The sequence below is a fragment of the Camelus dromedarius genome, chromosome 15 (assembly GCF_036321535.1).
Source record: "Camelus dromedarius isolate mCamDro1 chromosome 15, mCamDro1.pat, whole genome shotgun sequence".
In the NCBI taxonomy this organism is placed as follows: Eukaryota; Metazoa; Chordata; class Mammalia; order Artiodactyla; family Camelidae; genus Camelus; species Camelus dromedarius.
Genome location: NC_087450.1, coordinates 52,403,382 through 52,430,829, shown reverse-complemented (window position 1 = coordinate 52,430,829; position 27,448 = coordinate 52,403,382). Strand labels below are relative to the sequence as shown.

Here is a 27,448-nt window from a genome sequence, read left to right as displayed (position 1 = left end):
TGATTTGCCTAAGTGAAAGGGAAAAAGCTCGGAGGCCCATACGACAGCTTCACGCATGCGTACAACAGACCGGCTAGGAGCCGGGAAAGCAGAGTGTGCGGCCTCGGTCGCGGGAAGGGGACAGTCATTTCCCGGAAGAGGCGGGGCCGTGTCGGAGAACGCGCCGAATTCGAAGTGCTTGCAGGGAGCTTTCCGGGTCAAGATGCTAAGCCCCAAAGGCTAGTCTTCGCTTGGGAATGGAAAGAGCAAGTTTTTCCTTTTCTCTTTCTTTTGTTTCTTTTTCTTTCGTTTTTGTTTTTGTTTTTGTTTTTGTTTTTGTTTTTGTTTTTGCGAAGAGAAAATCTAGAAGCTTGGAGGCAGCGATAGTTAGGATTCAGGCCAAATTGGTAAATGACGGAAGGGCGTTTTTCAAAGCCAAGGAGAAGGGGTTGTCCCGGTAAGTCCCCAGAGCGGTGGAGAGGCGACTCCGCCCGGGCCCTTCCACTGGCTCCGTTGCAGGCTGGGTTGGGGGCACGCTCTGCCTTGGCGTCCCTGTCGCGTTCGCCCGCCTCCAAAAACACGGTCAGCGGCTCCCTTTGAGCCCAGTAGGACGGCGGCCAGAGCCTCCGGCCGCGATCCGGCAATACTTTACGCGCCTGGAGTGTCGCCGCCCCCCACTCCGGGGCGGTGCCAAGGCCACGGCGTCCCCAATGTCCTTCCCCCCGCGCGCTGTGGGGCAAATTCCCTCGCATCGTCCAAGGCCATCTTGGGTCAGCCTTCCCGGATCCCCCTCGGCACACTTGAGTGTTCCTCTTTTTCAGTGTGAACTTTGTGTTTTGAAAATACTTCCATTATAGCGATTACCTTAAGGCATTGTGGTTGTTCATTTACAATCTTTTTTCCCCCGTGCGAACCTATGTTGTAAATCCCCACAATAAATATGGGAACCAATGAAATTTAAATTCCTTGGATTAGTTTTTAGCGCTCCTGTCAACCCGGCTTAACCTACCGCTTCTGTCTTTACCTCTCCTCGTGATACGCTGAACCAACTAAATAATCTACTTTCTCTACTCCAAAATCTTGCTTTTTAGATGGAAAAAAGTGGTGTTTACCGTTACCCCAAAACACCCCCGAAGAAGCTGATATCAAACTTCCGGTCTCCTGTAATGAAACTCCTTCCATAAGACACTCTTTTATTTCTAAAGATAATCAAATATATGTTCCTGTTTTGGCCCTTGCCATGATACACATATGTCGTAGTCAAAATAGATGAAAACACTACAACATCTGGCCTAAGGGGTCCTTGTTGGTAAAAGATGGGAAACACAGTTGGAAGGTCTCCGCTTAGATGTCACTTCCTGTAGGAAGCCTTCTTTGATGCCCTAGACTAGATAAAGTATCTTTAGATCTATATACTCCTGTAGTTCTCTAGCCTACTTCTGTGCCTGTACTTGTCCCGTTGTTATAATTCTCTTTATCTCTAATCACACTCTGCCAAGTTCCTTAAATGCAGGGCTTAATCTTTAATTATTGTGTCTGCACCACCAAGGAGAGTTCTGGTGCATAGGCATTTAATACATATTTATTAGTAACAAGTAAGTTAAGCCTGGGTTATATTATGTTTCAAAGTTTAAGTTAAATTCATATAAAAATAAAGCTGAAGAATAAAAAAAACAGTATTAATTAGTGGAATCCTGTGGTAGATCCTATACAATACAATCCTGTGCTGAAATAAACTTTGTACAATTTACCAGTCTTTATATGAAAATAGAGTCATTCTGAATGGAAATTGGGAAATTTAAAATATTTCCTGCTTTATTGTTAAAAAAATTCTAGTGTTTTTGCTTAAAACTGAAATAAAACTGGAAAACTGCTAGTTTAATAAAATGTATATTTTTGCATAAATCAAACTGCTGACTTCTTTTTATGTTCTTTAAATTTGATTCATTAGTGGAATTAGCAAGGTTCTGTGCCTTTCTCACCTCATTCAGTTTTATAATTAACCAATAAAAACTTACTCGCTTTTAAGGAAGTTTTAGAAGCATAAATTGATTTATGGGGCACCATATGGTTACATCAAAGGGATCTGTTTTTTTTTAACCTGAAGGGGATTCTTAAAACTCTTTCTTTAAACTAGAAATTCACGGTCTTTCTACCAAGCAATAATACCTGAAATAGTGATTTTTTTTTTAGTACCAAGCTATCAAAATTGGTGATGAGATTCAAAGGATATCAGAATCTTATAATTCATCTAGTTTAATATGTATCATTTCGTAGATCGGTTAAATGTCTTCTCAAGGTCATACAGCTAGTCCGTGTATATCCAAGACTGAAATTCTAGCTTTTCTATCCCAAGTCCAGTGCTCTTTCACTAAAGTAAATAAATTGAAGCCACTAATAGGCTATGAAGTTATTTCAGTTTTCACCCTATTAAAATAAAATGCAAGATAAAATTATCCATAGTTTTGGGTGAGTTTGCTATGTGTAGTATTTTTAAATTTTACTTAATGCTGAGCTATTTTCAAGTAACCTTATCAGGTTGATCATGACCTCATGCAAGAACCATCTGTTCTGACTTTGAGTGTAGTTGTACTTGAATATCTTAAGAGTTGTTGCATTCTGTCCCTTTTTGGAACTTTAAATAACTTTACCGTCTTTCTATTGCTACTTAATATCACTGCAGAGGAAGGGCTGGTGCAAAAAACAAAATGATAAGGAATAGAAAATGATGTCTCAGGGAAATAGACATTTTGGATTAACTACATTCTTAAAACATGTTATGGTGTTATTTTTCATAAAATAGATATTTCACATAATTTACCCTTTAGAACTACTGAAGTATTCTTTTAATATTCTCCTTTTACAAATGATTTTCAAAGGAACATGAATGAACTTAAAGACCTTGGGTTGTAGTTCTACTGAAGATAATCCTATTTTAAAAGAATGTGTTAACATTTAGAACACTATAATTTTAGCTTAATATCTTCTGCATTTTACAACTGGCTATAAGATAGCACCATAAATGAAGTAAATTAACTGGTGACAAGCGGAAGTTATGTCACCTTTAAGAAAATTCACTGTCCATTACCTAAGAGATGATGATTTTAATATGTTTTAGATTTTTAAACAAGACCATTCTGGCTTCCATGAGCAGAATGATTGTGTGGGGGTGGAGGGTAAGGAAAAAGTGGAAGTAAGGAGACCAGTTAGGAGACTACAGGCAGCACCAGGGGAGGATCATTAGAAATGGGGGTTTAGGATGTATTTTGGAGACAGGAAACTTGCTGATCAAGTTGCTGTTAGAGAGCAAAGTCAAGAGAACTGTCAAAAATGACTACTAGATTTTTGGCCTAAGCAACTGGATGTTTGAGAATGACTAGGGCTAGAACAGTTTTGAGAAGTGATGGAATCAAGAATTAGATGCATATTACTCATCCATATAAAGATAAAATAGGGGGTTAGATATTCTTATCAAGAACTCAGAGGAGTTGTCAGATGATGAGGGATAAATGTTAGAGAGGGGGAGGGAAGAAGAGTTCCATCATAATAAGAGTCTTCAAAGGGGACCCAGCAATGATGTCCTTTCCAGTGTAGTCTGCCTCTAACTGACTCTAAAAATATTACTCTTCCTGTAAGTCTGTCTGCTAACTTTCCAATTCTTACGCCTACCTCAGCCTTTTAAATATTGTTACTTGGCATAGTTCTAATCTATCATTTTTTAGTTAAAAGAAGTGAAGACTATATAAAGCCTTCCAGTTATTCAAGGCCTAATGGAAATTAACTAATGGTAAGTTATAAGAGAAAAAAAAAAAAAAAACAGATTTGTTATGGCATGTCAGAGAGAGGCTAGCTCCTAAAAAGGTGTCCTTGATTCCTATGATTCCAAGAAAAAAGTGAGGGAAAAAAGCGTATTTCATGATAGCAGCAATTCTTTCATGGTTATGAATGAAACAAAGCAGACCATTACTACTTTATAGAAGTATACGTGGGGAGCATGAGAGAGAGTCTAACCTTTTTCAAATCCATTTCTGTAGATACATGGGGACTTGAGGTTAAGGTACCAAAGTTGTTTAAAAAGGAATTGGATGAAGGTGGTCAAAAGTTACAAACTTCCATTTATAAAATAAGTAAGTACTAGGGATGATTAATAAAATTAACACTACTGTACATTATATATGAAAGTTGTCAAGAGAGTAAATCTTAAGAGTTATCATCCCATGGAAAAAGTTTTTTTTCTTTTTCTTTTAATTTGTATGAGATGATGGATATTCACTATACTTATGTAGTAACTGTTTCATGATGTATGTAAGTGAAATCATTATGTTGTACACCTGAAACATGCACAGTGCTGTATGTTAGTTATATCTCCTTAAAACTGGAAGAAAAAAATGTGACCAGAAAAACTGGCAAGGAAAGAGACATTTCTTTCTAGAAAATGTCACATAACTGGGGAAAAGTGGAGAACACCTTAGCTCAGAAACAGTAACTCAAATTTAACTTTATGGTAACTAACAGATAATTTTTTACAGACTTTTCATTTTGCCTGCATTGTTCATACTAGTTGTGTTTAAGTAGGCATTGTTACAACTTTGTAGTCTTTGCTCATATAATAAAGGAAAAGCCAAAATAGATGTCCTAGGTACTCATTAATGATATCTGTTCAACTACCAGTAATTTGTTCTGTGACATAACTGACAAAAGAAATTAAAATAACATGGGTAATTAAGTTTTAAGTGTAATGATCATATTAAAGATATTACTCACAGGTTTAGTTAAAAGCCCTCTTTTATCTTCCTGAAGGGGTCCAATCTGTGGGAATCTTAAAATACTAATAGAATCAGCTCTGGGCTTATTTTTTTTCCACACATGGCTGCCCCAGTGAATAATATATTCCACTGAAGTCTGTACAGAATGATCCTTTACAGAATGATCCTAATGTGCTTGAAATATTTAAAGGACTACAGTTTGTAAACTTAAGAGTCTACCTGGTCAATTTCTCAAATTTTTTTCTACCTCTCTCAGAAGGAATACAGTTTACATCACAGTCCTATACATAAATGTGTTTGTATGTGTCATGATAAACAACGCTGCACCACATGAAAGTCTTCATTCATTACTATTGTTATATATGTATAGTCAGTTTATGTAATGAAGCATTAGAAACATGGTAGAAAGGATTGAACGTAGGGCTGGAAAGGCCAGAGAAAAGACATACCTTGCCTAAGACCACACAACTAGTTCCAAGGTATTCTGAAGGAAACCAGAAAATGTGATCTCTCATACCTAAAAAGCCATGCTGAAGCTGTATTTGATATTCAGGTACTCCTAAAGTTGCAGAATATTGCTTTTTAATTGACCCATGAACTATGTACATATTTTGTAACTTAGTATTTAGGCAGGAAATGAACCATCTGAAGATTTCTAGTTTCTTTTCCTAACCCTTTACAAATAAAACCACATTTTTTAAGCTTTTTTTTTTTAATTTGAAAAGTAATACAAGCCTATGGTTATTTTTAAAAATAAACATAAAGAAATATACTTTGAAGAGTAATTCTTCACATCCCTCAACTTCAGTCATTCTTACTAAGTAACCTATTTTGAACCTGTTTTCATTTTGAAACCTGGAGTCTTTTTTTTTTTATTAATACATATAGATCTATACCATTTTTATTTGCTGCATCACCTTCTCCATTGTTTGAACATACCATAATTTACTTAAAGTTGTATCCTTTATTGTGAGTATTTGGTTCTTCCCAGTGTCTTACTGTTACAAAGAGTGCTACATTGAATATCCTTGTATATAAATCTATAAACACCTAAGAACATATCTTATTAAAGTAAATTCCTAGGAGAGCTATTGCTAAATCAGGAAATACCTGCATTTAAAATGTTGACAGCTTGAGTCAGGGTCAGATTTAAATGAAATAAGATCAGCTATGATAATGTTCCTCCAGAGAGGAATTGTTTAATTTCCCTCAATAGCAATCCATGCCAGTATCCAGCATGAGTCACAAATAAAGGAAAGCACAATTATCAATAAGAACTTCCCCCTCAAACTTTCTATTTCTGAATTTTACATGTTCTGATGGTTAACACTTTAAAAAGCTTGTTTCCCTTTATAATAATGCCTTAGAAAAATATATGTGTTCCCCACTCTTTTTCCAGAATTAACTACAACTTTTTACATTAACAAAGAGATAAAACCTTGACTCTGAATCTTTACCACGATGCCACCCACATTCAATCAGTGGGCCTTCTTGGTGTGAAATAGACAATCTGAGCACTGGAGCCACCATTAACTATCTAATGCTTTCTTCTCTACATTTAAATCTGTCTATCTTTCCTTCTAAAGCAACACACTAGCAAATATTTGTGCAGCTCTTCATAAAAATGAGTGCACAAAATAGTAATTATGGTAACATTGGCCGCATTTAAAATTAAGATTCAGAAAAGCTCAGAGAAAATGACAGCCACAGTTCCAGCATTAATTTTCTTTGCAGCCACATACAATTTGAGAACATTTGCTTTTAGTATGGACTCAGTTAACAGAATAAACAATACAGTACATTTTATTTAGAATGGCTCTGCATTATGGTAATAGCCTTTTGACTTGATATGTTTTTGTATCCTACCTTGTGTTTTTGGAATAAATTAAGGTCGTTGTTTAGAGGATGATAATCTGTTATATAGTCAGACTGAATCTTCATTGCAAATGCTACGTACTATTTTTTGTCAAATAATAACAAAGGAAAAGAAAACCAGATATAGATGTTTAATAAGGAAAAACCGGCCTATAGAAAATACCAAAGCAGGTACAATAGCAGAGTTTAAGCCAATTTTGTTTTTAAAATATCGAGCACATAGAAAAGAGTTTAACATTAACATTTAACATTTTTTAAAAACTTTTTATTTTTCCACAATGAACATGTATGACCTTGCAATTTAAAAAGCCAATGCTCTTTTTAAAAGGATAATTACGTATTCCTTCAACTCTTCATTTTCTGCCTCTTTTCCTTCATTAACCTTTGGTTTTTTTGCTTGTGTTGTGTTTGTGTGTTTGCATGCTTCCTTGCTTTTGCCTTTCTGTTTTTCCTGATTATGATAGAGGATTAATACTATTCTTACTTTAGGTATGTAAATCAAGGAGTGAATTCTCAAGGCAAATTTGTCTTACCACATCCCTGGATTTTCTACCCATCTCTGGTTTGTTAGCTCTTATTATTAGCTGGAACACAGCTAATTATCACTTTCCAAATTTATCCAAAATTATCACCTCCAAATTTCATGCAATATTAACACAATATTAATGTAACCATGCAGAAAATTTTATTTTCAGCCACTACTAAAGGCAACGTAGAAAAGAAGAGGAAAGAATGAAGAGAGACAAGGGTACCACTGACATTTGAGTTACGTTAAATTAAAAAATAACTGTTTTTCAGTACTATAGAGAAACCTATATTTGGTGACAAGAGTGTATTTTAAGGACAAATTTAGCATGCTCTAATCCAATGACTTTTAATCTGTTAGTTGCATTAGTGTTTTTGAAGCCACTAAGTATATTACCACCTTTTTAATGTTTCTGTGTTCTCAATTCTTCTGAGAAGATGACTAATGAAAGAATTAAAAGAATAGTATATTTATGAGTCACCCCAAACTAGCTCAAAATATATTGTTTGAATTTCTGTTCTGAGCTTCTATGTCTTTTAACAATCTTTTGAAAAGTGTGTTTCAAATAATAACAGATAACCACGAGAATGGGAGTGAATGACTTGTGGCAGATTCTGGAGCCTGTTAAAGAGCACGTCCTCTTGCACAGTCTCAGTGGGAAAACCATTGCAGTTGATCTGAGTCTCTGGGTATGTGAAGCACAGACAGTCAAAAAAATGATTGGAACCGTCATGAAGCCCCACCTCAGGTAGAGTACAAGTTCTTAGAATATAAATAGATGATTGTATAAGCAGTGGATATCTTGGTTTTGCTTCCACTTTATTTCTTTTGTTGTTGCTGTTTGACATTTTGATATTTAAAAATGTGCTGACGTGTCTAGATCTGCCATCTCTTTACTGGTAACTCACAATTTGTACCTCTTACTCTTTGAGTTCCAGACTCACATACCTAGTTGCCTACTTAACGTACCCTCTAGGATGCTTCAGTGACTACAAGCCAGATATTTGGGAGCCATTCTCCCCTTTTTTCATCCCTCCCCACATCCAATCCATTGGGAAGTCTTGCCGGTTCTACTTGCAAAATATACTGTACATTCACAAACCTCTTGATGTCCAGAGGCATTACCTCAGTGTATGCCAACATCTCTTATCTGCCCTGCTAAGATGAGATCTTTCCCTCTGTCCTCTCCTGACCTTCTACTGCAAACCACTTTCCACATAGTGATTAGAATAATCATGAATCTCCTTTGGTAAAAACATGCCGTGACTTCTCAGTGCACTTAAATTGCTTTTTAACATTTTTTTATTGAGTTATAGTCATTTTACAATGTTGTGTCAAATTCCAGTGTAGAGCACAATTTTTCAGTTATACTTGAACATACGTATATTCATTGTCGCTTTTTTTTCGCTGTGAGCTACCACAAGATCTTGTATATATTTCCCTGTGCTATACAGTATAATCTTGCTTATCTATTCCACATATGCCTGTCAGTATCTACAAATTTCAAACTCCTAGTCTGTCCCTTCCCAACCCACTCCCCCTTGGCAACTTGACCACAAGATTGTATTCTGTGTCTATGAGTCTGTTTCTGTTTTGTATTTATGTTCTTTTTTTTTCTTTTTTAGATTCCACATATGAGTGATCTCATATGGTATTTTTCTTTCTCTTTGTGGCTTACTTCACTTAGAATGACATTCTCCAGGGACATCCATGTTGCTGCAAATGCCGTTATGTTGTCATTTTTATGGCTGAATAGTATTCCATTGTATAAATATACCACATCTTCTTTATCCAGTCATCTGTTGATGGACATTTAGGCTGTTTCCATGTCTTGGCTATTGTAAATAGTGCTGCTATGAACACTGGGGTGCAGGTGTCTTTTTGAAGTAGGGTTCCTTCTGGATATGTGCTCAGGAGCGGGATTACTGGGTCATATGGTAAGTCTATTCCTAGTCTTTTGAGGAATAGCCATACTGTTTTCCACAGTGACTGCACACTTAAATCTTAATAATAAATAAAATGCTGTTGTGTATGACATTTTTGATACTAATGTTCTTGCCATTGTTATACTATATTGATTTTTGCTTTCAATATATGATGATTGATGTATTTTTAATTTTATATTTTAGGAATTTATTTTTTCGTATTTCATATTTAACGCTGATGGATGTAAAATTGGTGTTCGTTATGGAAGGGAAACCCCCAAAGCTGAAAGCTGATGTCATGAGCAAGAGGAATCAGATTCGGTATGGGCCTTCTGGAAAAACATGCTCTCAGAAAACAGGGAGGTCACATTTTAAATCAGTTTTAAAGGAGGTGAGCATTCAGATTTAATTCAATAATTCTGATTTGAATTAGAGAGTGTATTTTACTCTGATAAAGTTTGTTGTTCAGTATTTTCAGTACTTATTAACCTTACTGTAAATAGAAGACCAGTGTGAACAGAGAAGAGAGTTTATGTTTTGAAGTGTAACTGACCCAAGTCCAAGTTCTAACTCCAGCATCTAGAAAGGGCAATGGGCAAGATTTTTGACATAACTCTGCCTTGTTTCCTACTCTGAAATGGGGATAGTAATACTTCACAGGCATGTGGTGAAAATTAGAGAATAGTATCTCTAAGTAACGGGTACATAGTCAGTTCTTGATACATGTGATGTTTTATGACGTCTTCAGCACTTGAATTCACAGAATAGAGTTCTCCTTAATTCATACTTCAGTCATTCAGGATTAATGCCAATTCATAGATGGAATACATATTTGCTTTCCCTTAGGGCTTTGTAATTTTAAAAAGTACTTACTGTTACATTTTAATATATTTTTATGTTATGAAATATTATATATTTTTATAAAAGTTAAGAGAAAAGAAATCAATAGTAAAATATAGAAGTAAAACAATAGGAAGCTATTACTAGTCTCTTTACAAATGGATTTTTAATTGCTGTAACAGTGCACAAATAATTTTTATCTTGGATTTTTCATGTAATGTAGCATACTCATATTTCTCTATTGCCATATTTTATTCAAAATCACAATTTGTAATGGTTGTACAACATGTGTGGAGGCGTGAAATCATTCCCCATGATTGTGTATTGTTGTGTGTTGTTTGCTTTTCAATTCTTCTCTGTTATACATGAAATTGTGATGAATGTTTTTTATGTACATAGCTTTTTCTTGTGATTTTAAGATAAAATTTCCCAAAGTGGGATTGATAGACCAAAGTTTAGGAATGATTTTACAACTTTGCCAGTTGCTTTCTACCAGTTCAGATATGAGATAAGCAATTTCAGTGCACCCACAAGATCACTGGATATGAGGAGGTTTATCTTTGTGTTATGTAAGTTGTAAAAAACAAAGTTATTTCTTTGTTTATACACTACATATAAATAAATATAATACATATTTAATATGTGTTGGTTTTTTAATGGTGAGATTAAGCATTTAGCTTAGTTTTAGTTCTTCTGTGGATAATCCTTTTCTCACTTACCTCTTGATTTTAATTTTTTTTTTGTTCAAGTTCTTTATATATTAAGGATATAGACCTTTTGTCATATTTGCTTTGAATTCATATCCCTGTTTTTCTTCTTAATTTTGGTTAAAAATTTAATTTCTTTTAAAAGGCATTACATAAATTAATAATCATTTTTCTCCAGAAATTTTGTCTGTTTTTTTAATTTTTATGTGACTTTTTAAAAAAGCAAATTTTGATTAGTGACTATTCCACTTTAATTAGAGTGTCAGTAACTGAAGAAAATGTCTGTACTAGATTCTAATTATTTCTTGTATAATCAGTTCCTAGAAATATATGTGGTTCACATACTTAAGGCATTAACTACCCAGTATAAAGCAAAAAGATGTGCATGTCGTTTTGAGAAAATTACTCTATTATTTATTTCACTAATTGTGGTGTTCTTAGGCATTTAACGTTGATTCAGTGTTGCCCACCTGTTACTCATCTTTATATTTCTGTACCCGCAGTTACTAGACCTTATGTCCTCCAAATCCACTGCCATCTTCTAGTTATAAGCAGGAAAAGCACAAGTTAGCCTCTAACACAGCCTCCACCCCACATGATAGAGAGGTAGGGGAGAGGAAATTACAGCCAGCCTTGTCACAAATTCTGTGCTGGTTTTTGAAAACAGTTGGAAGGACATGGCTCCAGAATCTGAAAAAGGGATGCTTTTCATCTAAGGGTAAGGTAGAAACAACTATGGTGTTACACTGAAGCAATACCTGTAACGAAACTGTCTCCGTAAAGCCACCCAGCCAGAGTCCTGAAAAGTATCCCTTTTTTCAACATAGTACTTTGTCTTTCTGAACTTTGTCCAGCTTGGGCAACATCTGGCAGAGGTTTTTATTATATAATATAGCATACAAACAATCAATTAAAGCAAAAGAGATGATATTTATTCTCTCAGTCTGTAGAAACTACAAGTAAATAGCCTCTTTTCCTCACGATACCCAGTGTACCCCCAATGATAGAATGCACTAAAAACTAAACTATAAGCTGCTCAGCTGTGTTAAATTCATAACTCGAAGAAAATCGTAGCAGAGTATTTGTACATCAGCAAATTGATATAAACATCCTGCACAGACATTTGACTTCTGAGAAGCACTCCAACAACTGATCCCTGTGTGATTTCCCACAACATTGTTCCCGAACTCAGGTTCGGCTGCTTGTGCTCAAAAGCCAATAATCAAGAGGCAAGTGTCAATAGAAAGGAAAGGTGTTTTAATCAGAAAAGCCAGCAATCTGGGGAGAAGGGGGACGCATGTCCTGAGGCCATCTCCAAAGATTCTGCTCAGCCATGACAGTTTTTAAAGGAAAAAGTGGGGAAGAGTCTCAGTGAGTCACTGAGGCAGAAGGTTGGGTTCTGCATCACTCTCCATTGTGTGCAGGCTGGCTGACTCTCTTCAGATGAGTCCTTGCCCATGTGATCTCCCTGCAGGATTGCCAAGGGGGGTATTGGGGGTGGGGAGCTAGTCATTCTTTAATTACTTAATTCTTCATTCTTACCTCTTTTAATCCAGGAAAAGAATCAACGGGTTAGGGAAGACATGGTGTGCATTCAGGAGAGTACAAGTCAGGAGTTAGTTTAAATTGCCTAGTGATCTCACTCCTATAAAGTTCTTTCAAGGTTAGAGGGAACAGAAATGGGCAAACAGGAAAGGGTCAAAGGGTCATACTGCTTTCAATATGGGAGGTTCATTGTACAGGAGAGGTGATAGGAAGTGAACTTTAAGACCTCAAGCCAAAACTGTAAAAAAAATCTTTGAAAGAGCTTATATTGGGGTGGCCATCATGTAAGAAGAATTGTCGTAGTTTTACAGATGTAAATGTTAATGTGATTAATTATTTAAATAACAATTATTTAAAGATATTTCCAGATGCTTTAGATAATAACATTGAATAGAACAATAAAAATTATATATTCATTGTTTTAAAAGTAATGTTTTAATTGTTTTATTGAATATGGACTACTTTTTAATGACATTAAAATTTGTAACTTTCATTACAGAGAATTTTAAATCAATATAAAAGTAACCCATCACCAGTCTTTAACAATTATCAACCCTTGACCAATTTTGTTTTACCTATCTCACACACCCATTCCCCTAGTCTAACAATATTTTGAAGCAAATCCCAGACATGATATTGTTTTACTTTCAATATTTCAGTACCTTTGTCTAAGATAGGGGCTCTTAAAAAATAAAAACGTGACCACAATATAATTTTTATTATTACAGCTTAAAGTTTAGCAATCATTCTTTAATGCCATAAAGTAGTCAGTGTTCAAATTACCGTTTCTTAAATATCATAATTTGCAAAACACCTAAATATCTGCTATTAATATTTGTAATATACAAGTAAGTTAAACACTGGGGGGATAAAAACGGCAATAAAAATGGTCTTAGATTTGTTGCATGTACTTTCTCTCTTCAGTGTCTTGATATGCTGGAATGCTTAGGAATTCCCTGGGTCCAGGCTGCTGGGGAAGCTGAAGCCATGTGTGCTTACCTCAATGCCAGTGGTTACGCAGATGGCTGCCTCACCAATGATGGAGATGCTTTTCTTTATGGGGCCCAGACTGTCTATAGGAATTTCACTATGAACACCAAGGTATTTTTTTGGTTCTCTTTTTCAGCGTTTTGTTTTGCAAACTACCCTTTTTTAAAAAGGGATTATTACATGATTAAATGAACTAAAATGTGTAAAATGCTTACTATAGTGCTTGGCACATAGCAATTGCTAAATAAAATGTTTACTCGTATTAAAAATATCACTGCTTGTTCATTCTTTTTGAAATGTGTATTTCTCTTCCAGGGGCTTGACTTGTTTCACAAGGTTTAAGTCTAGATTGGTTTCAAATATATATTATAAAATTGCATACAATATGTGTTGCTTTGACTTAGAATTTCCACTTTTAGTAAGCCTCAAAAACACCTCCAAATATGCAAAGAGAGATATTACTACCAGGGGACATTTAGTTTGTAATCATTCAAGGTTGGGCAAGGGAGACTATAGACATTGAGTGTATTAGAGCCAGGAAAACTAAACCTCTTGCCAGAAAATTCTGTCATGTCTCTGAAAATGCTAAGTGTCCCTAATGATAAACACTGCCTTCTGATGTAATAGTAAGCAGTATTAAAAAGGTCTGTATTATTGACATTAAAGATACCCAGATATTAGGGGGGAAAAACATTGAAAAATAGTATTTTTGTATAATCTTATTTTTACTTAACAATATAGTAATAATAAATATTTATATACATCAAAGAAAATGTTTTTTAGAAGAATATACATAATGCTGTTAATAGTTAACTGCAGATGATGCAATTACAGGGAATGTTTACTTTCTATAATATACATTTTACAATGTTTAATTTTATAAGATAAAAACTTACTTTTGTAGACACCAAGAAATGATAAAGAGGGAAAAAGTGACTACTATAATTTTTAAAGTTATTTTTAAGCTATGACTTTATTTTCTGTATTGAAGTGATAAATTCTGTGAGGATTCTGTGATCAGGATAATTTTCCTGTTTGAACTTTCAAAAATAAACATTTAGAGACAACTTTGACAAGTTATTCTCTGTAATGTTGTTTAATATACAAATGTTTACTTTTTGAAGATGCAACTAAGTCTATACTTTCTTCCAGGACCCACATGTTGACTGCTATACGATGTCATCTATCAAGAGTAAACTAGGTTTGGATAGAGATGCTCTGGTTGGGCTGGCAGTACTACTTGGCTGTGATTATCTTCCAAAGGTGCACTGAAATTGTTGTGTTTATTTATTTAATATTCGTAGTGGCTTTTTTTAATACCTTACATGCTGCATAAATATGAATATTATATGGTTATATAATTAAGAACCTAATTTAGAATATAAATGTAATAACCTGTTCAATAACTGAAATAATCAGCATTTCAAGTGGCATTAAAAAGCTGGCTCATTGTGACACTGAATGTTATAAATGAGAATAGAATCATAACTAGTACCACAGCTTGAGTCTCGGTAAACTGTAATTCTAAGAGATTCACATTCAAGTTTGACTACCCTTTTAAAGAAATGTCGGAATTACTCTTTCCTTGTATCATGCCAATATTAATTTCTGTCACTGTTTTTCTGTGTTCTGGTTTTCAACCTCCATTGTAGCTTTCTAACTGTGCACATGCTCAGTGTTATTGTTACTGTTGCTAGGCAACATGATTATTGGGTTTAGCCATTCATCCTTCCATGCCTCTTAGCATTACATTGAGTTTTGTTCATGAAAACCTTTTATATCTTAAGATACACAATATAGCACTCTGTAACAAATAGGTACAGCAGGTGAGGTGTGAATTAAGAATTACAAGGATAACCCGATTCTTAAATATGACATTTAAAAATATAAAATGACTTGTATTGTAGCTCCTGCTATTTTTATATAGTCCCATTATCCCTGCTGGTCATCTCTGTATCCTTTCTAAATCCCTCAGGCTATAGACTCTATCCCTAAGAGAAGTCTAAAGAGGATGATATATAATTCTTTTTCAGCAGAGCTTACAAGAAGGAAAAATAGCAGGGTCGTAAAATTATTAAGTCTAACTTGTAATCTATGTCACCAGTGACCAAAGAGAGAAATTGACAATTTTTTTTTAAACTAATAAAACAGGAGGAAAAAAACTGTTAAAAAACACACAAAAAAATTACTATAATTCTCATTCTGAAATAGAAGATTCCTACTTCCTTTATGTAATTTTATTGTAATTAAAGTCTAAAAACAGCCCAATGTTGAATGTAAGAAAAAACTTGCCAACTTGAATTCACAGAAACCCAGTTTAGCTGCTGTGGTATTATTCCACTAACCTTAGCCATTTTGACCTTTTGTGTTCCTTGCAACCAAAACTATCTATATTATTCTATTTAAAACTCTTTAAGACTGTACTAGCATGACTTGCCTTCAAAAATTTTAATATGTAACCAAATGCTAATATAAGAAGAATGACATACAAAATACTTAGTGGCTGGTATGCTACAAGACATAGGCTGCAGAGATGGAACACTCTTCTGGATACCCTTGGTTGTGCCATGTGCTACCCTCTTAGTAGCTGAATCCTGGGTGTAGGTGGGTTGGGAAGGGGATTCAGGTTAGGAGGGAGACCCCTTTGCCGACAGGCACTCAGTATATTTGGGCAGTGGCTATTTGCTAACCAGTTTGGAAGTGTCCAGATGCATATCAACTAAAGAGCAGCCTTGCTTACAGAGATATATTAATAACCTTTTAGAGGAACTGGAAGACTCAATTTAAACTGTAAATTGTCTTGTAAATAGACATTTATTTATATATTTTTGTGTATTAGAAACTTACTGCTTGTTTTAATTTTCTTAAGTTATTAATTTCAAGAGCTAACTTGGAATTCTCCTTCGTTACTTTTTGGTGTCTGAGTTTTTAAATAGTAAATGTTTGTATGACCACATGAACATGCTTTTTCTTGATTACAAGTATAACATAAAGTTGGGTCAAGTTAAAATATTATCAAAGTAAGTAACATAGCAAATGAAACCCTCTAAAATTCTGTTCTTCCCTCTCCTAAAAAAACAGTCAGTGGCTTGGTATGTAATCCTTTACCTTTTTCTTTGCATAAGTTAATAATGTAATTGTTATTTAACTTACAAATCTAAATCATACTGTATGCTATTCTGCAATTTTCATTTTATATAATAATGTATCTTGCACATGTTTTCCTGTCGCATTGTGGTATCTCATTCTTTCTGAGCTGCACAATATTACATTGAATGGACATATCATACTTCATGTATCTGTTCCCTAGTTATTAACATTTAAATTTCTTTTTCCACTTTCTGAAAGGGTGTCCCTGGAGTTGGAAAAGAGCAAGCACTAAAACTTATAAAGATTTTGAATGGGCAAAGTTTACTTCAGAGGTAACTAAAAATTACTTTCTCTTGTGATACCATTTTTTTATTCTTGTTGAACTTGATAGTGAATATTACAAAAAGTATTATGCTTTCCAAAAAGGGTTTTTTTTGTTTTTAAGCTGATCTATATAGTCATTTAAAATCACTTATTTTTATTTATTCTTAAGTTTCCTAAAAGAAGCATGAGAGTATATGTCCTAAGCCATACTTTGTTTTTTCATCATTAGCTCACTACATACACAAGTTGTAAGATGTCAAATGCGTATATTTTTAACCATGAATATTTGGCACAGGCTATTTTAGACTATTTACTGACAAGTAAAGATAAAATAACATTAAATTAATTTTATGTTTTAAATTATGTTTGATATGTACTTTGATAGTATATTTTTTCTATAAATGAAATACCTGAGATGTTGCAAATATTCGATAAGTAACACTTGACCAAAAATTTTACTTGACTGTTTTTAGTTCTATAGCCACAAATTTAGTGACAGATTAATTCTAATTTAGACTGTACAGTTTGAGGATTCAAGACAATTAAGGTACAAAGTATACTGCAGTTTACAAACTATGCTGTTTAGTTTTGAAAGCATGTTAATTATATGTACTTGATGAGAGCAGTGTTTTATAAAAATTGATATTACTGATGATAAAGTATAGAATGAATAAGAAGGAAATGAACTGAGACACTGGGAGATTTAAAACAGTCTCGGCCTTCAGTAGGTATGAGATGGTAAGTGCGTGAAAGGAAATATTAAGTGGTAGCACTGAAGAAGCGATGACCACAAAAAAGATTTCAAATGGCTGTGTTCTTTCCTATAATGCTTCTCTTTCAGCTGTAAAGCTGTTGAAAGATCTAAGACTTTATTCATTATTAATATCAGCGATTAGTGTTTTCCAAAGCAGGAAGGAAAAGGTATACTTTGGCATGGGGGTGAGTTAAGGAGTCATTTAGGAATTGTAAAGAATAAAATAAAAAAGGAAAAGCAAACAATAATGGCTAACTATAAATAATTCTTACTGAAACAGTTACAGCAAATGTATACTTTTGGCAACATTTTATAAAATGTTTGTCTTCACACTTGAAAATAATGAAATTACACTTTGTTGTAATTATCTGTCATTCTAATTTTTATTAATTTAGACTAACCTTCACCCTAGTTATTTTTTATTTTTTCATGTTTTTATGTTCTCAGTCTGGGCCAGCAACTTTACTGCTAAAGGAGAATAAGTAGGCAGGTGGAAGGGTACAGAATAGCCTGACATTTGAGAACATGGTATCTTGGTGACCTTATTATTATTTTTCTCTTTTTAAAACCACTTTCTTTTAAAGGTTTAATCAGTGGAATGAAAAATCTTGTTACTCTAATTCACAAACACCAGTTGTTAACAAAGTGGCTCATTGCTCTGTGTGTTCCCATCCAGGTAAGCAGACGTAGGGCATGATATCTCTAAAATATTAATGTCTGATACCTATGATTTCATCTCTGTTCTTAAACTACCTTTTACATCCCTACCTTCTTCACCAGACTGGGACTCCTCAGAGTCAGAAGTTGTGTCACATACACACAGCGGGCACTTGATATACATTTATTAAGTGAAATGATGTGATGTAAATGATAAATATAAGTACAGTTTTAAACTATGTTATCAAGTTGCTTCAATCTTAAAATTATATTTTCAATATAGATATTCATTTTAAGAAGAAAACGAGTGTACTGGTAAATCTTAGGGAAAAATGGAAGTGAAACCATCTGTTTTTATATCGGTGATTTACATTTGTATCTTTAAAGAATTCTTAATTGTCCTACAGTATATTTTTATTGTATGTGAAAATAATAACTTAAACTAATTTCTCACACATGTTCACTGTTACCGAAAATAGCTTGGATCCTTTTCATTAGTCTTGATTAAAAAAAATGAGGTCTCTGACATGTACTGAGTCAAAAAGGCCTTTTGCTCCCAGAAGAGGTTAGGCGATCATATTAGCTCATCTTTTAAAAGAAATTCTGCTGTATCTATTTGTCTTAATATGTTTCATTAACATTTTAGGATTATAGGTGACATCATAGGAGAAATAAATGCTTTTATGGATAAAATGCCATTCAGGTTTTTGTATACATTATAAATGATGATTTTAGGCTCTTCTGTATTTTGAAAACAGTGTTGAAGGTACTCACGCTTTCCTTTTAATGGGCGCCAGGGCCCCACACCCAGACCACAATCATAACTTATTCATATTCCAAGTATAATTTGAAAATAGCTATATAAGTAACTGAGAGCTCATCACAAGCAGAAGTAATTAACTGCTGTATTATTTTAAAATTCTTATTAAAGAAACCATTTCATGAATTATTCTACTAACTAATCTTTTGTTATGCTAACAATATCCTACTTTTCTTGTCTGTAACTACACAAATACCACAAAATTTTCCATTGTTGATTATTATAAATGCATAATTTCATATTATAAATTAACACTTTCAGATAGAAGAGTCATTTACAAAAAAAAAAAAAGTGTCGTGTGGTAGTAATAGCTTGACACCTACTTTATCCTAAGAATTACTATTGTGTTCATTACTCTATTCAACCTAAATGTATCACAACCCTTCTATATGCTAGGCATTGTGCTAGGCAGTATTTGTTTTTGAATTTGTTTGCATAAGGGTTAAAAAAAATGTATGCAGAGGCTAATTCTTAAAAGCAGTGAGAATCATACTTTTTATGTCTCCATAAAGGTTCACCTAAGGATCATGAACATAATGGATGCAAATTATGTAAAACTAATCGGTATTGTGAACCGCATGATTATGAATACCGTTGTCCTTGTGAGTGGCACCTTGCAGAACATGATAGGCAACTAAACGCAGTAGAAAGCAGCATTAAGAAGTAAGTTTGTTTGTTTTTTGTACTGATTGTTTTCTGACGTGACCTATTTGTACACCTGTGGTCATTGTTTCCACTTAACTTTCCCTCGTGTAGGTTAGTAATGTTCCACAAAATCCTTTTCTTAATTCTGTTCAAAAATTAGGCTATCTTAGAAGATAGTAATTTCATAATATTTCAATGAGAAGTTTGATGACTGGGGCACTATACAAAGACATTTTTCATGAAATTAGAGGTTAGATGAGGTGAATTTAGAGTCTGTCTAAAATTGCCCGATTGTATTAATAATATGTATATAATTTATTTTCAGGAAAGCTTGCAGTTGTGAGGGATTCCCATTCCATGAGGTAATGAATGATAATTCAACTATGTGTTTAATCTCAGAAGCTTTTTAAAAAGTTTAAAGTCTCAATTGCTATTTTCTGTTCTCTTGCTAGGTTGTTCAAGAATTCCTTATGAATAAGGATAAATTGGTGAAGGAAATCAGGTACCAAAGACCTGATTTATTATTGTTTCAGGTATCTGAAAATAAATTCCTTCTTTACAGTGTAAAGTTGGATAGGTGGAAGACGAGAAGGGATAATCACTTTGATTGGTCTGAAAGGTTTGAAATAGCTAGCTAGTTGAATGCACATATATTTTTCTTTCTAATTTTCATTCCTTTGCCACACAGTAACTATACTTTGCAAACCATAAGATGAATCACAATTATGCTGTTCTTTACAAAACACCTTAAATACCATGTACTGATATATTGTATTCTGGGATCTACTGGGGGAGAGAGGCTAATAACCAGAGAATGTAAAGATCAAGTATATTGTTATGGAAGACAGTACAGTTTACGAGGGCCCTGGGATTTGAAATCAGTGACCTAAATTTAAATTTGGACAGTCCATCACCGTGTGACCCTGATTATATGTTTTCCTATCTTGTGAAATCACCATGAGGTTTAAATGAGATTATTTATATTAACCCCTGGTACAGTAGCTAGAGAAACAGAGTGGCTCACTAACTTGTTGCTTGTCGCTACCAACAACAGTGATAGTAATGGCAACCAACATTTACTGAACATTTAAAATTTGCTGTTATATACAACACACTACATGTAATCTCACTTAACTTCAGAATTTGTGTGCTGGATTATATTTTACAGAGAGAAAACGTAAGTTGAAAGAGATGAAGTAATTTACCCAACATCTAGGAAATCCACTGTCACTCCAACCCAGAACCCCCACACTTAATCATTATGCAATATTGCCTCCTTCAGAAGCTCACTGTTCTTTCTGGGAATATGTTTGTTGATATGACTTTAACTAATGTTAACTCTGAAGGAAAAGATAGTATCACTGGAGACTGCTGTTTGCCTCCAAGAGGTAACAAAATCTTGTCATATTTTTATATTTACAGAGATTTACGCTTGAAAAAATGGAATGGCCCAATCACTATGCATGTGAGAAATTGTTGGTGCTGTTGACCCACTATGACATGATAGAAAGGAAGCTTGGGAGAAGGAACTCTAACCAACTACAGCCAATCCGGTAACATAAAGAACTGTATGAATGAGTCCCTGTATTTTCATTGGAATATCTTATGATCAAAAATATTCTTATTAGTATCTTTAATAGTGGGATATATATCTCCTTGTTTTATAAAGATGAAGGAAAGGTCTACTGGAATATTAAAAACCTATTCAGGGCTTACATTCAGGATAACATAGTAAGTTCATGCTTTGACACACCTTTTTGCTTTAAACATATAATAATTATAGAGTATTAAAAGAAATAAATATTAAAAGCTATAGCCAGGCTTAACTAGATAATTATTTCAATGGACCAGAAAGGGAACAAAAATGTAAAATGAATGGAGGAACTGAAACTGCAAATTGGTGACTCTCAGTGAAGGGTATATGATTATTCATTGTAGTATTCTTGCAACTTTTCTTAAGGTTTGAAAACTTTCAGAATAAAAATTTGGTGGGAGGAAACATTAAAGAGAAAAATTAAGCTACAAAGGAATGACAATCTGATAACATACATTTTTTATGACCGTGGTAGATTCGAGAAGATGATGGAGTAATATTTCAAAGCTTTGAGTAAAAATAATTGGCAGCATAGATAGACATTATTAAAATTATTTGCTGGTTAGTAAGGCATTTTCAGACATATGAAGACCAAGAGTCTGCCACTCACAAACCCTCATTAAAAGCACTATTAAAAGAAGATTTCAGCAAGAAAAAAAATGAACTCAGGGAAGATGTGGATTCCAACAAACAGTGGTTGGCATGGAAATTGATAAAACATATTTAGCTAATTTAATAAACTGGAAAAAGTAAGTATATAAATATCTTCATAACGCTTGATAGTATATGATGATGATAATAAACTAAAACTCCCGATGTATGCATGTAGACATTTAAGGGTAACCGTCAAAACAATTAGAAATAGTCTCTAGGTTTAAAACCAATACATAAAATAGGAAAGTGAAACTATCAAACTGAAGGCAGGAAGGTTACAGGGGGAAATAGCAGAGAAAAAGCTTGGTACCCGAAAACAAAGTAAGATAAAGGATTGAGTACAGCGATAGCAGTAATCACAATAAATGTAGGTGGATTAAACTCATCTATTAAAAGACATTATACTAAATGAGTAAACAAAATTCAGCAATATACTGCTTACAGGGCATGTGCAGAATAAAATTATGCTAAGTTTGAAAATAAAAAGATTTAAAAGATTTACCAGTCAAATATTTACCAAAGTGATGTAGCAAAATTAACAGAAGCAAAATAGACTTTAAAACAAAAATCATTGTTATGGAAAAGAGGAACACTGAATAATAATGAAAGGAAAAATCTACTGATAAGATCTAACAGTTATAAACTTTATCTTTTAAATAAACTAGTCAAAGGAATAACTATACAATAATTCCTTATAATATTTTAGAATATTGTAAAAACAGAATAAAAATTAATGGAAACTGAATTCTTCAATTTACATATTGAAAATTTCTGAATAACTAATGCAATGGGACTTCATTAAGTTTTTTTTTTTTTTTTCAGAATCATTAAAACTCGAATTAGAAATGGAGTTCATTGCTTTGAAATAGAATGGGAAAAGCCTGGTATGTATGCACTTTAAGGAAAATTTATAACATTTGACCATGTATGTTTAGCAAATATCATATATATATGTAAAACATATGTATGTATATAAAAAAAGGAAGAAGAAATGTATGGCATACACCAAGGATTAATTTCATAGTTTGCCTTGCTATGTAAATAGCCTAAGCTCATAGTAAATATGAAAAACTTTAACCGTTTTTATTTTAGTGCCTTAAATTGATATTTCTTTTGTAATTAATGTTTATAAAAACAATATGGCAATGGTTTTAATTTATATTTCTCAAGAAAATGCTGCTACAAATGGTCTGGTCATTGTATTTCATTGTACAGCTGGGCCTAAAGAAATCAAGTTTGCTGAATAGTATTTAAGGTACTTTTCCTCGTCTTTCTTTACTCTGTCTAGTTTTCATGGGAATATTTAGTAGTGAAATTACTCTTATTTTCTACAGATAGAAATACAGTGAACTGTAAATTAGCCCCAGGTCTGAGGGCAAGGAAAGCACAAATCATTTAAAATGAAAAATAATCCCAAATTCATTTCTACTTGGCTTTGAAATTAGATTGTGTAATTATATGTGAATGAATGAGAGAACAGCTTTGTCAGTGAAAGTTTAAGTTGTAGGTAACTTTGAAGAATTAAATGATAAGAATTAGCTCAGCCATTCTAAGCAATAATAGGAAAATAGCAAGCTGAAGAATTTTGAAAACTGTTTAGGAACAGTTCCACCAACCATAGTAAATTTTCAGGAAAGACAGTGCCATTAACCCAGCCTGGCAGCGCATCTCCTCTGTCTAGAACTGAGGATTAGGTTCCTCCTTTCTCTTATCCTTGTGAGAATTATTCCTTAAAGGAGAAATGTACCCCATTAACTAAGAAAAACCCTAAGTTCACCTATTGCCATTGTTTCTACTTTAAACTCTTCAACGAATAGTTTTGTTATAGTTTGGCTTCTTATGCAGTTTCACCCTCATATAGGATAAACACAAGAATCTAGTCTGCTATTTACATATCTTACTGTAAATTTACATATAAGCATTCTCATTTTCATTTATGAGGTGCTTGTGAGTCCAGTAAGCCTGGGTATATCCTCAAGAGACTGATAACATTTGAAACAATAATCTGGAAGACAGTAATATATATCTGTATTTTTTTAAGTTGAAGTATAGTCAGTTACACAATGTGTCAATTTCTGGTGTACAGCACAATGTCGCAGTCATGCATATACATACATATATTCATTTTCATATTCTTTTTCATTAAAAGTTATTACAGGATACTGAATATAGTTCCCTGTGCTAGGCAGAAGAAACTTGTTTTTTTAATCTATTTTTATTATATAGTGGCTAACATTTGCAAATCTCAAACTCCCAAATTTATCCCTTTCCAGCTCCTTTCTCCTGGTAACCATAAGATTGTTTACTAAGTCTGCAAGTCTGTTACTGTTTTGTAGATGAGTTCATTAGTGTCCTCTTTTTTTCTGGAATCCACATATGAGTGGTATCATAGGGTATTTTTCTTTCTCTTTCTGGCTTATTTCACCTGGAATGAAGATCTTGATGACTATTTCAATTCTGTTCTTTTCAGAAGCTACCACTACAGAAAGGCAATGTTGAAGTTTTAGGAAATTGTTTATTTCCATTCTTTATCTGGAATTTTACACTTAGTATACTAAATTAAAACCAACGAATCTTACCTAAACAAAGCTCTCTGTTCTCTAAACTGCTCCTACCATCTCTGAAGCAAGAGAAATTTCAAGTTCTAATTTAAAAGGAACCTCCTTCCAGCTCTTCCCGGGTGGAAGAAAATCACTTCTGTACTAGCATCAACAGATTATTAGAATAGAGATGTTGTAAAGCAAGAGTTACAATGAATTATCCATTTGCAAATGACCTAGTCTACTTGGTAAACTGAGTTACCTGGAAAAATGGAATATTTCAAACCTGTAATTGAGTTATTTTTATTGTATTTTTACTCCCTTAGAACATTATGCTATGGAAGATGAACACGGAGAACTGGTTCTGCAAACGATAGAAGAAGAATCATTGTTTGAAGCAGCTTATCCTGAGATTGTTGCTATTTATCAAAAACAAAAGTCAGAAATTAAAGGGAAGAAACAAAAAGGTAAGTGTTACATTTGACCACTGTTTATGCCACTCACAAATTTTACAGAAGAGCTACCTGTCCTGTTTGAATCTGTGCTGTCCTGCTTCTCTGTCTTGACAAACTTGGCATTAAAATCTAAAATAATCTAAGAATAAACCATTCTACTTGGTGTCTGCTAACTTAACCAACTGTTAATAATAGTAATTATACTAACCTTTTATTGAGCAACTAGTATGTGTAACATATTTTGGATTATAAATACATTTTCTTTATTTTTGAGAACTCAGGAAATTTGAACATTATTTTATAGTATAACACTCATTTATAACATTAATAATTTTATAATAATTATATACAGCAGTTTTCAGGAATGGGCTAAGACAAAGAAGGCAAAAATTGCTTATATAGATTTCTGACCTCAGCTCTAGTTTATTTACCCACATTAAGGAAAATAAAATAGATTTTAATTGTATTATACATTTTTTTTCTTTTCAGGCATGAAAATTAAGTCCAAAGGAAGCAGTTTGCCAGAATCAGATACTATGATGAGTTTTCAGTCACACACAACTTTCAAGCCCACATGTGAAATCTTTTCTAAGCAGAGTTCCAAGTTAAATTTGGAAATTTTCCCCGATTCTACGGTACCCCAAGAATCTATTTCTGCATCATTGGATACCTTGCTTTTACCTGAAGAGGCTCCCTGTCTGGATAGACAGGAACAGTTAGTATCTTCTCTGAGACCTTCGGCTACACAGCAAATTAAAGCTGTAACTGCAGAATCTAGTCAACCCAGTACCTCATCCCATAGTATATCCACAATTGCTGATCTGCACTTGAGCACCATTGACTGGGAAGGTACTTCTTTTAGTAATTCTCCAGCGATCCCAAAGAATACTTTCTCTCATGGTCCAAAATCAGAACTTGAGACAGCTATCCCTGATAGCTTTAAAAATATCACAGAGCAGTTGTCACGTGAATCAGAATGGTACACCACAAGTACTGATAAATTGTTGGATTGGAATCTTCAAAAGACTGCTCCAGAAGAGCACCTGCTTTCTGGCATCACTGGTTTACATCTTCAGGATTTGCCTTTAAGGGAACGAATACATATAAAATCATCATATCCTCAGAATAATGTGCAACCAGATGTTGGCCTAAAAACTTTGTCACTCCTTACTGTAAAAGAGCACTGTGTTGCTAACAGTAGTTCTGATGGTCTATCACATCTTTCAAAGGACCTTCTAGGAATTAATTTGCAAAATGAATCTAGAAACTGTAAAGTTCTAAAAGGAGACCAGCTGTTTCAAGAAAACTATAAAGCAAATATTTCTATACCTTATTCTCTCAATAACCCAATAGCAGGGACCTCCAGTGTTAGAACTGAACCATCAAATACTGCTTTCAATCGTAGTAGAAAAGTGGATGCACAAATCACTGAGAAAATTGTAATGAAGAAGAGTGTTTGCCTTGATAGACCTTCCTCTGAGGAAGAAAGTGTCCCAGAGTTTGGAAAAGCTAAGTTCACAACTCGAAAAATGAAACAGAGTTCTCAGCAGTATAGCCCAGCTGGATTCAAGAAAAATGACGGCAACAAATTGAATAACCCTAAGGCACATAGAAAAGAAACTGAACAGTGTGTCCAGGTTTATAAAACAGCTGGAAATGAGGAAAACTCCTTCCCAGATGCAGCAAAAGTTTCTCTGAGTTTTCTGCAGTGTCATAAAGAAAAAGACAACTCTGGCACTTACTTGGATAGTCCTCTTCCTTTAAGTCAGAGATTAAAACTAAGGTTCCAAAACACTTGAAATGAAATTTCGAATATTCAGATACAAATCAGCATTCTAATGGCATTAGCAGAAGCAGAGGGAAGGTCTCTAGTTAATGTATAGTAGAAAAATTTAATGTGGTTTTATATGTTGTGAGTCACTTGCAATCAAAACTGTGATAAAAAAAATTGTAACCTAAAACTTTGATTTTAAAAAACAGTCCTCTGTAGTGAAAACTTCAGGTGATGTATATTTTTATAACATACTTTTGCCATTTTAAAAAATAATCTTTATTATTCCTTCGTTATATTCTTAAAAAGTTACTGCAGTACTAGATAGAATAAATGCTCCCTCCATTTCCTCTTTTTCACTCATTTCTTCCACAGGCCTCTAAAGCATTTTTTGATATTCCAGCTTGTTCCCAAGAGGATAGCTCTTTATAACTGCCTACATTCTCACATTGTCTTCTATGATGCCTTTCTGAGAGTTATATTTTCTCACAATGTGAAGATACTTTCAGTTGTCTTCCCAGCTTCAGTAATCTTACTTTCTTTTGTGAGGGACGAAAAAAAAAAAAAGGAAAAAGTGGAAGATGATCAATATATGTAGTAAAAATTATGGTTATAGTAGCAGAATAAACTGAGGAAAGCTACTTCTTAAATATCCCAAGTTCACAGGTCTGCCAAGTGGAAGAAGATTTGGAAAATAGATTGTATAACCAGAGAGGATCAGAAACTTGCTCAGGATCACACAGCTAATTAAATAGTGGTGGGGAAACCAGATTTCTTGCCTCTCAATTCATTGGTTTTTCCTGTGTTCTTTTTCTTTTATAGCACTTTTTTCTTTCCGTTTTGTTTTAAGATGAATGTATACAATATTGACTTCAGTACTTCCAAATATTAAGTTGTACATTAATCTATTTAGCACTCAAAAAGTCTAGAGGGAGCCAGATTGGAAAGGAAAAAATAAAATTTTTGCTACTTGCAGATGACAAAATCATGT

The 27,448-nt window shown here is 33.8% G+C and overlaps 1 protein-coding gene across 1 annotated transcript; it reads left to right on the top strand.

Moving 5' to 3' along the window:
* The first annotated feature begins 245 nt into the window (after window positions 1-245).
* GEN1 (GEN1 Holliday junction 5' flap endonuclease) lies at window positions 246-27,448 on the top strand. The gene is made up of 14 exons (XM_010999679.3): window positions 246-436; window positions 7,722-7,894; window positions 9,276-9,462; window positions 13,088-13,264; window positions 14,306-14,416; window positions 16,502-16,575; window positions 17,906-17,997; window positions 19,311-19,461; window positions 19,769-19,805; window positions 19,896-19,976; window positions 20,866-20,996; window positions 22,514-22,575; window positions 24,558-24,698; window positions 25,176-27,448. The coding sequence occupies exons 2-14, from the start codon at window positions 7,734-7,736 to the stop codon at window positions 26,483-26,485; spliced, it is 2,715 nt and encodes a 904-aa protein (XP_010997981.3). The 5' UTR covers window positions 246-436; window positions 7,722-7,733; the 3' UTR covers window positions 26,486-27,448.

Bases quoted from the DNA above. Each gene is read 5' to 3' on its own strand.
- GEN1 (XM_010999679.3), top strand. From the start codon at position 7,734: ATGGGAGTGAATGACTTGTGGCAGATTCTGGAGCCTGTTAAAGAGCAC. The intron at 13,265-14,305 runs GTATTTTTTTGG...ACTTTCTTCCAG, and splicing joins ATTTCACTATGAACACCAAG to GACCCACATGTTGACTGCTA. The intron at 20,997-22,513 runs GTAACATAAAGA...TTTTTTTTTCAG, and splicing joins AACCAACTACAGCCAATCCG to AATCATTAAAACTCGAATTA.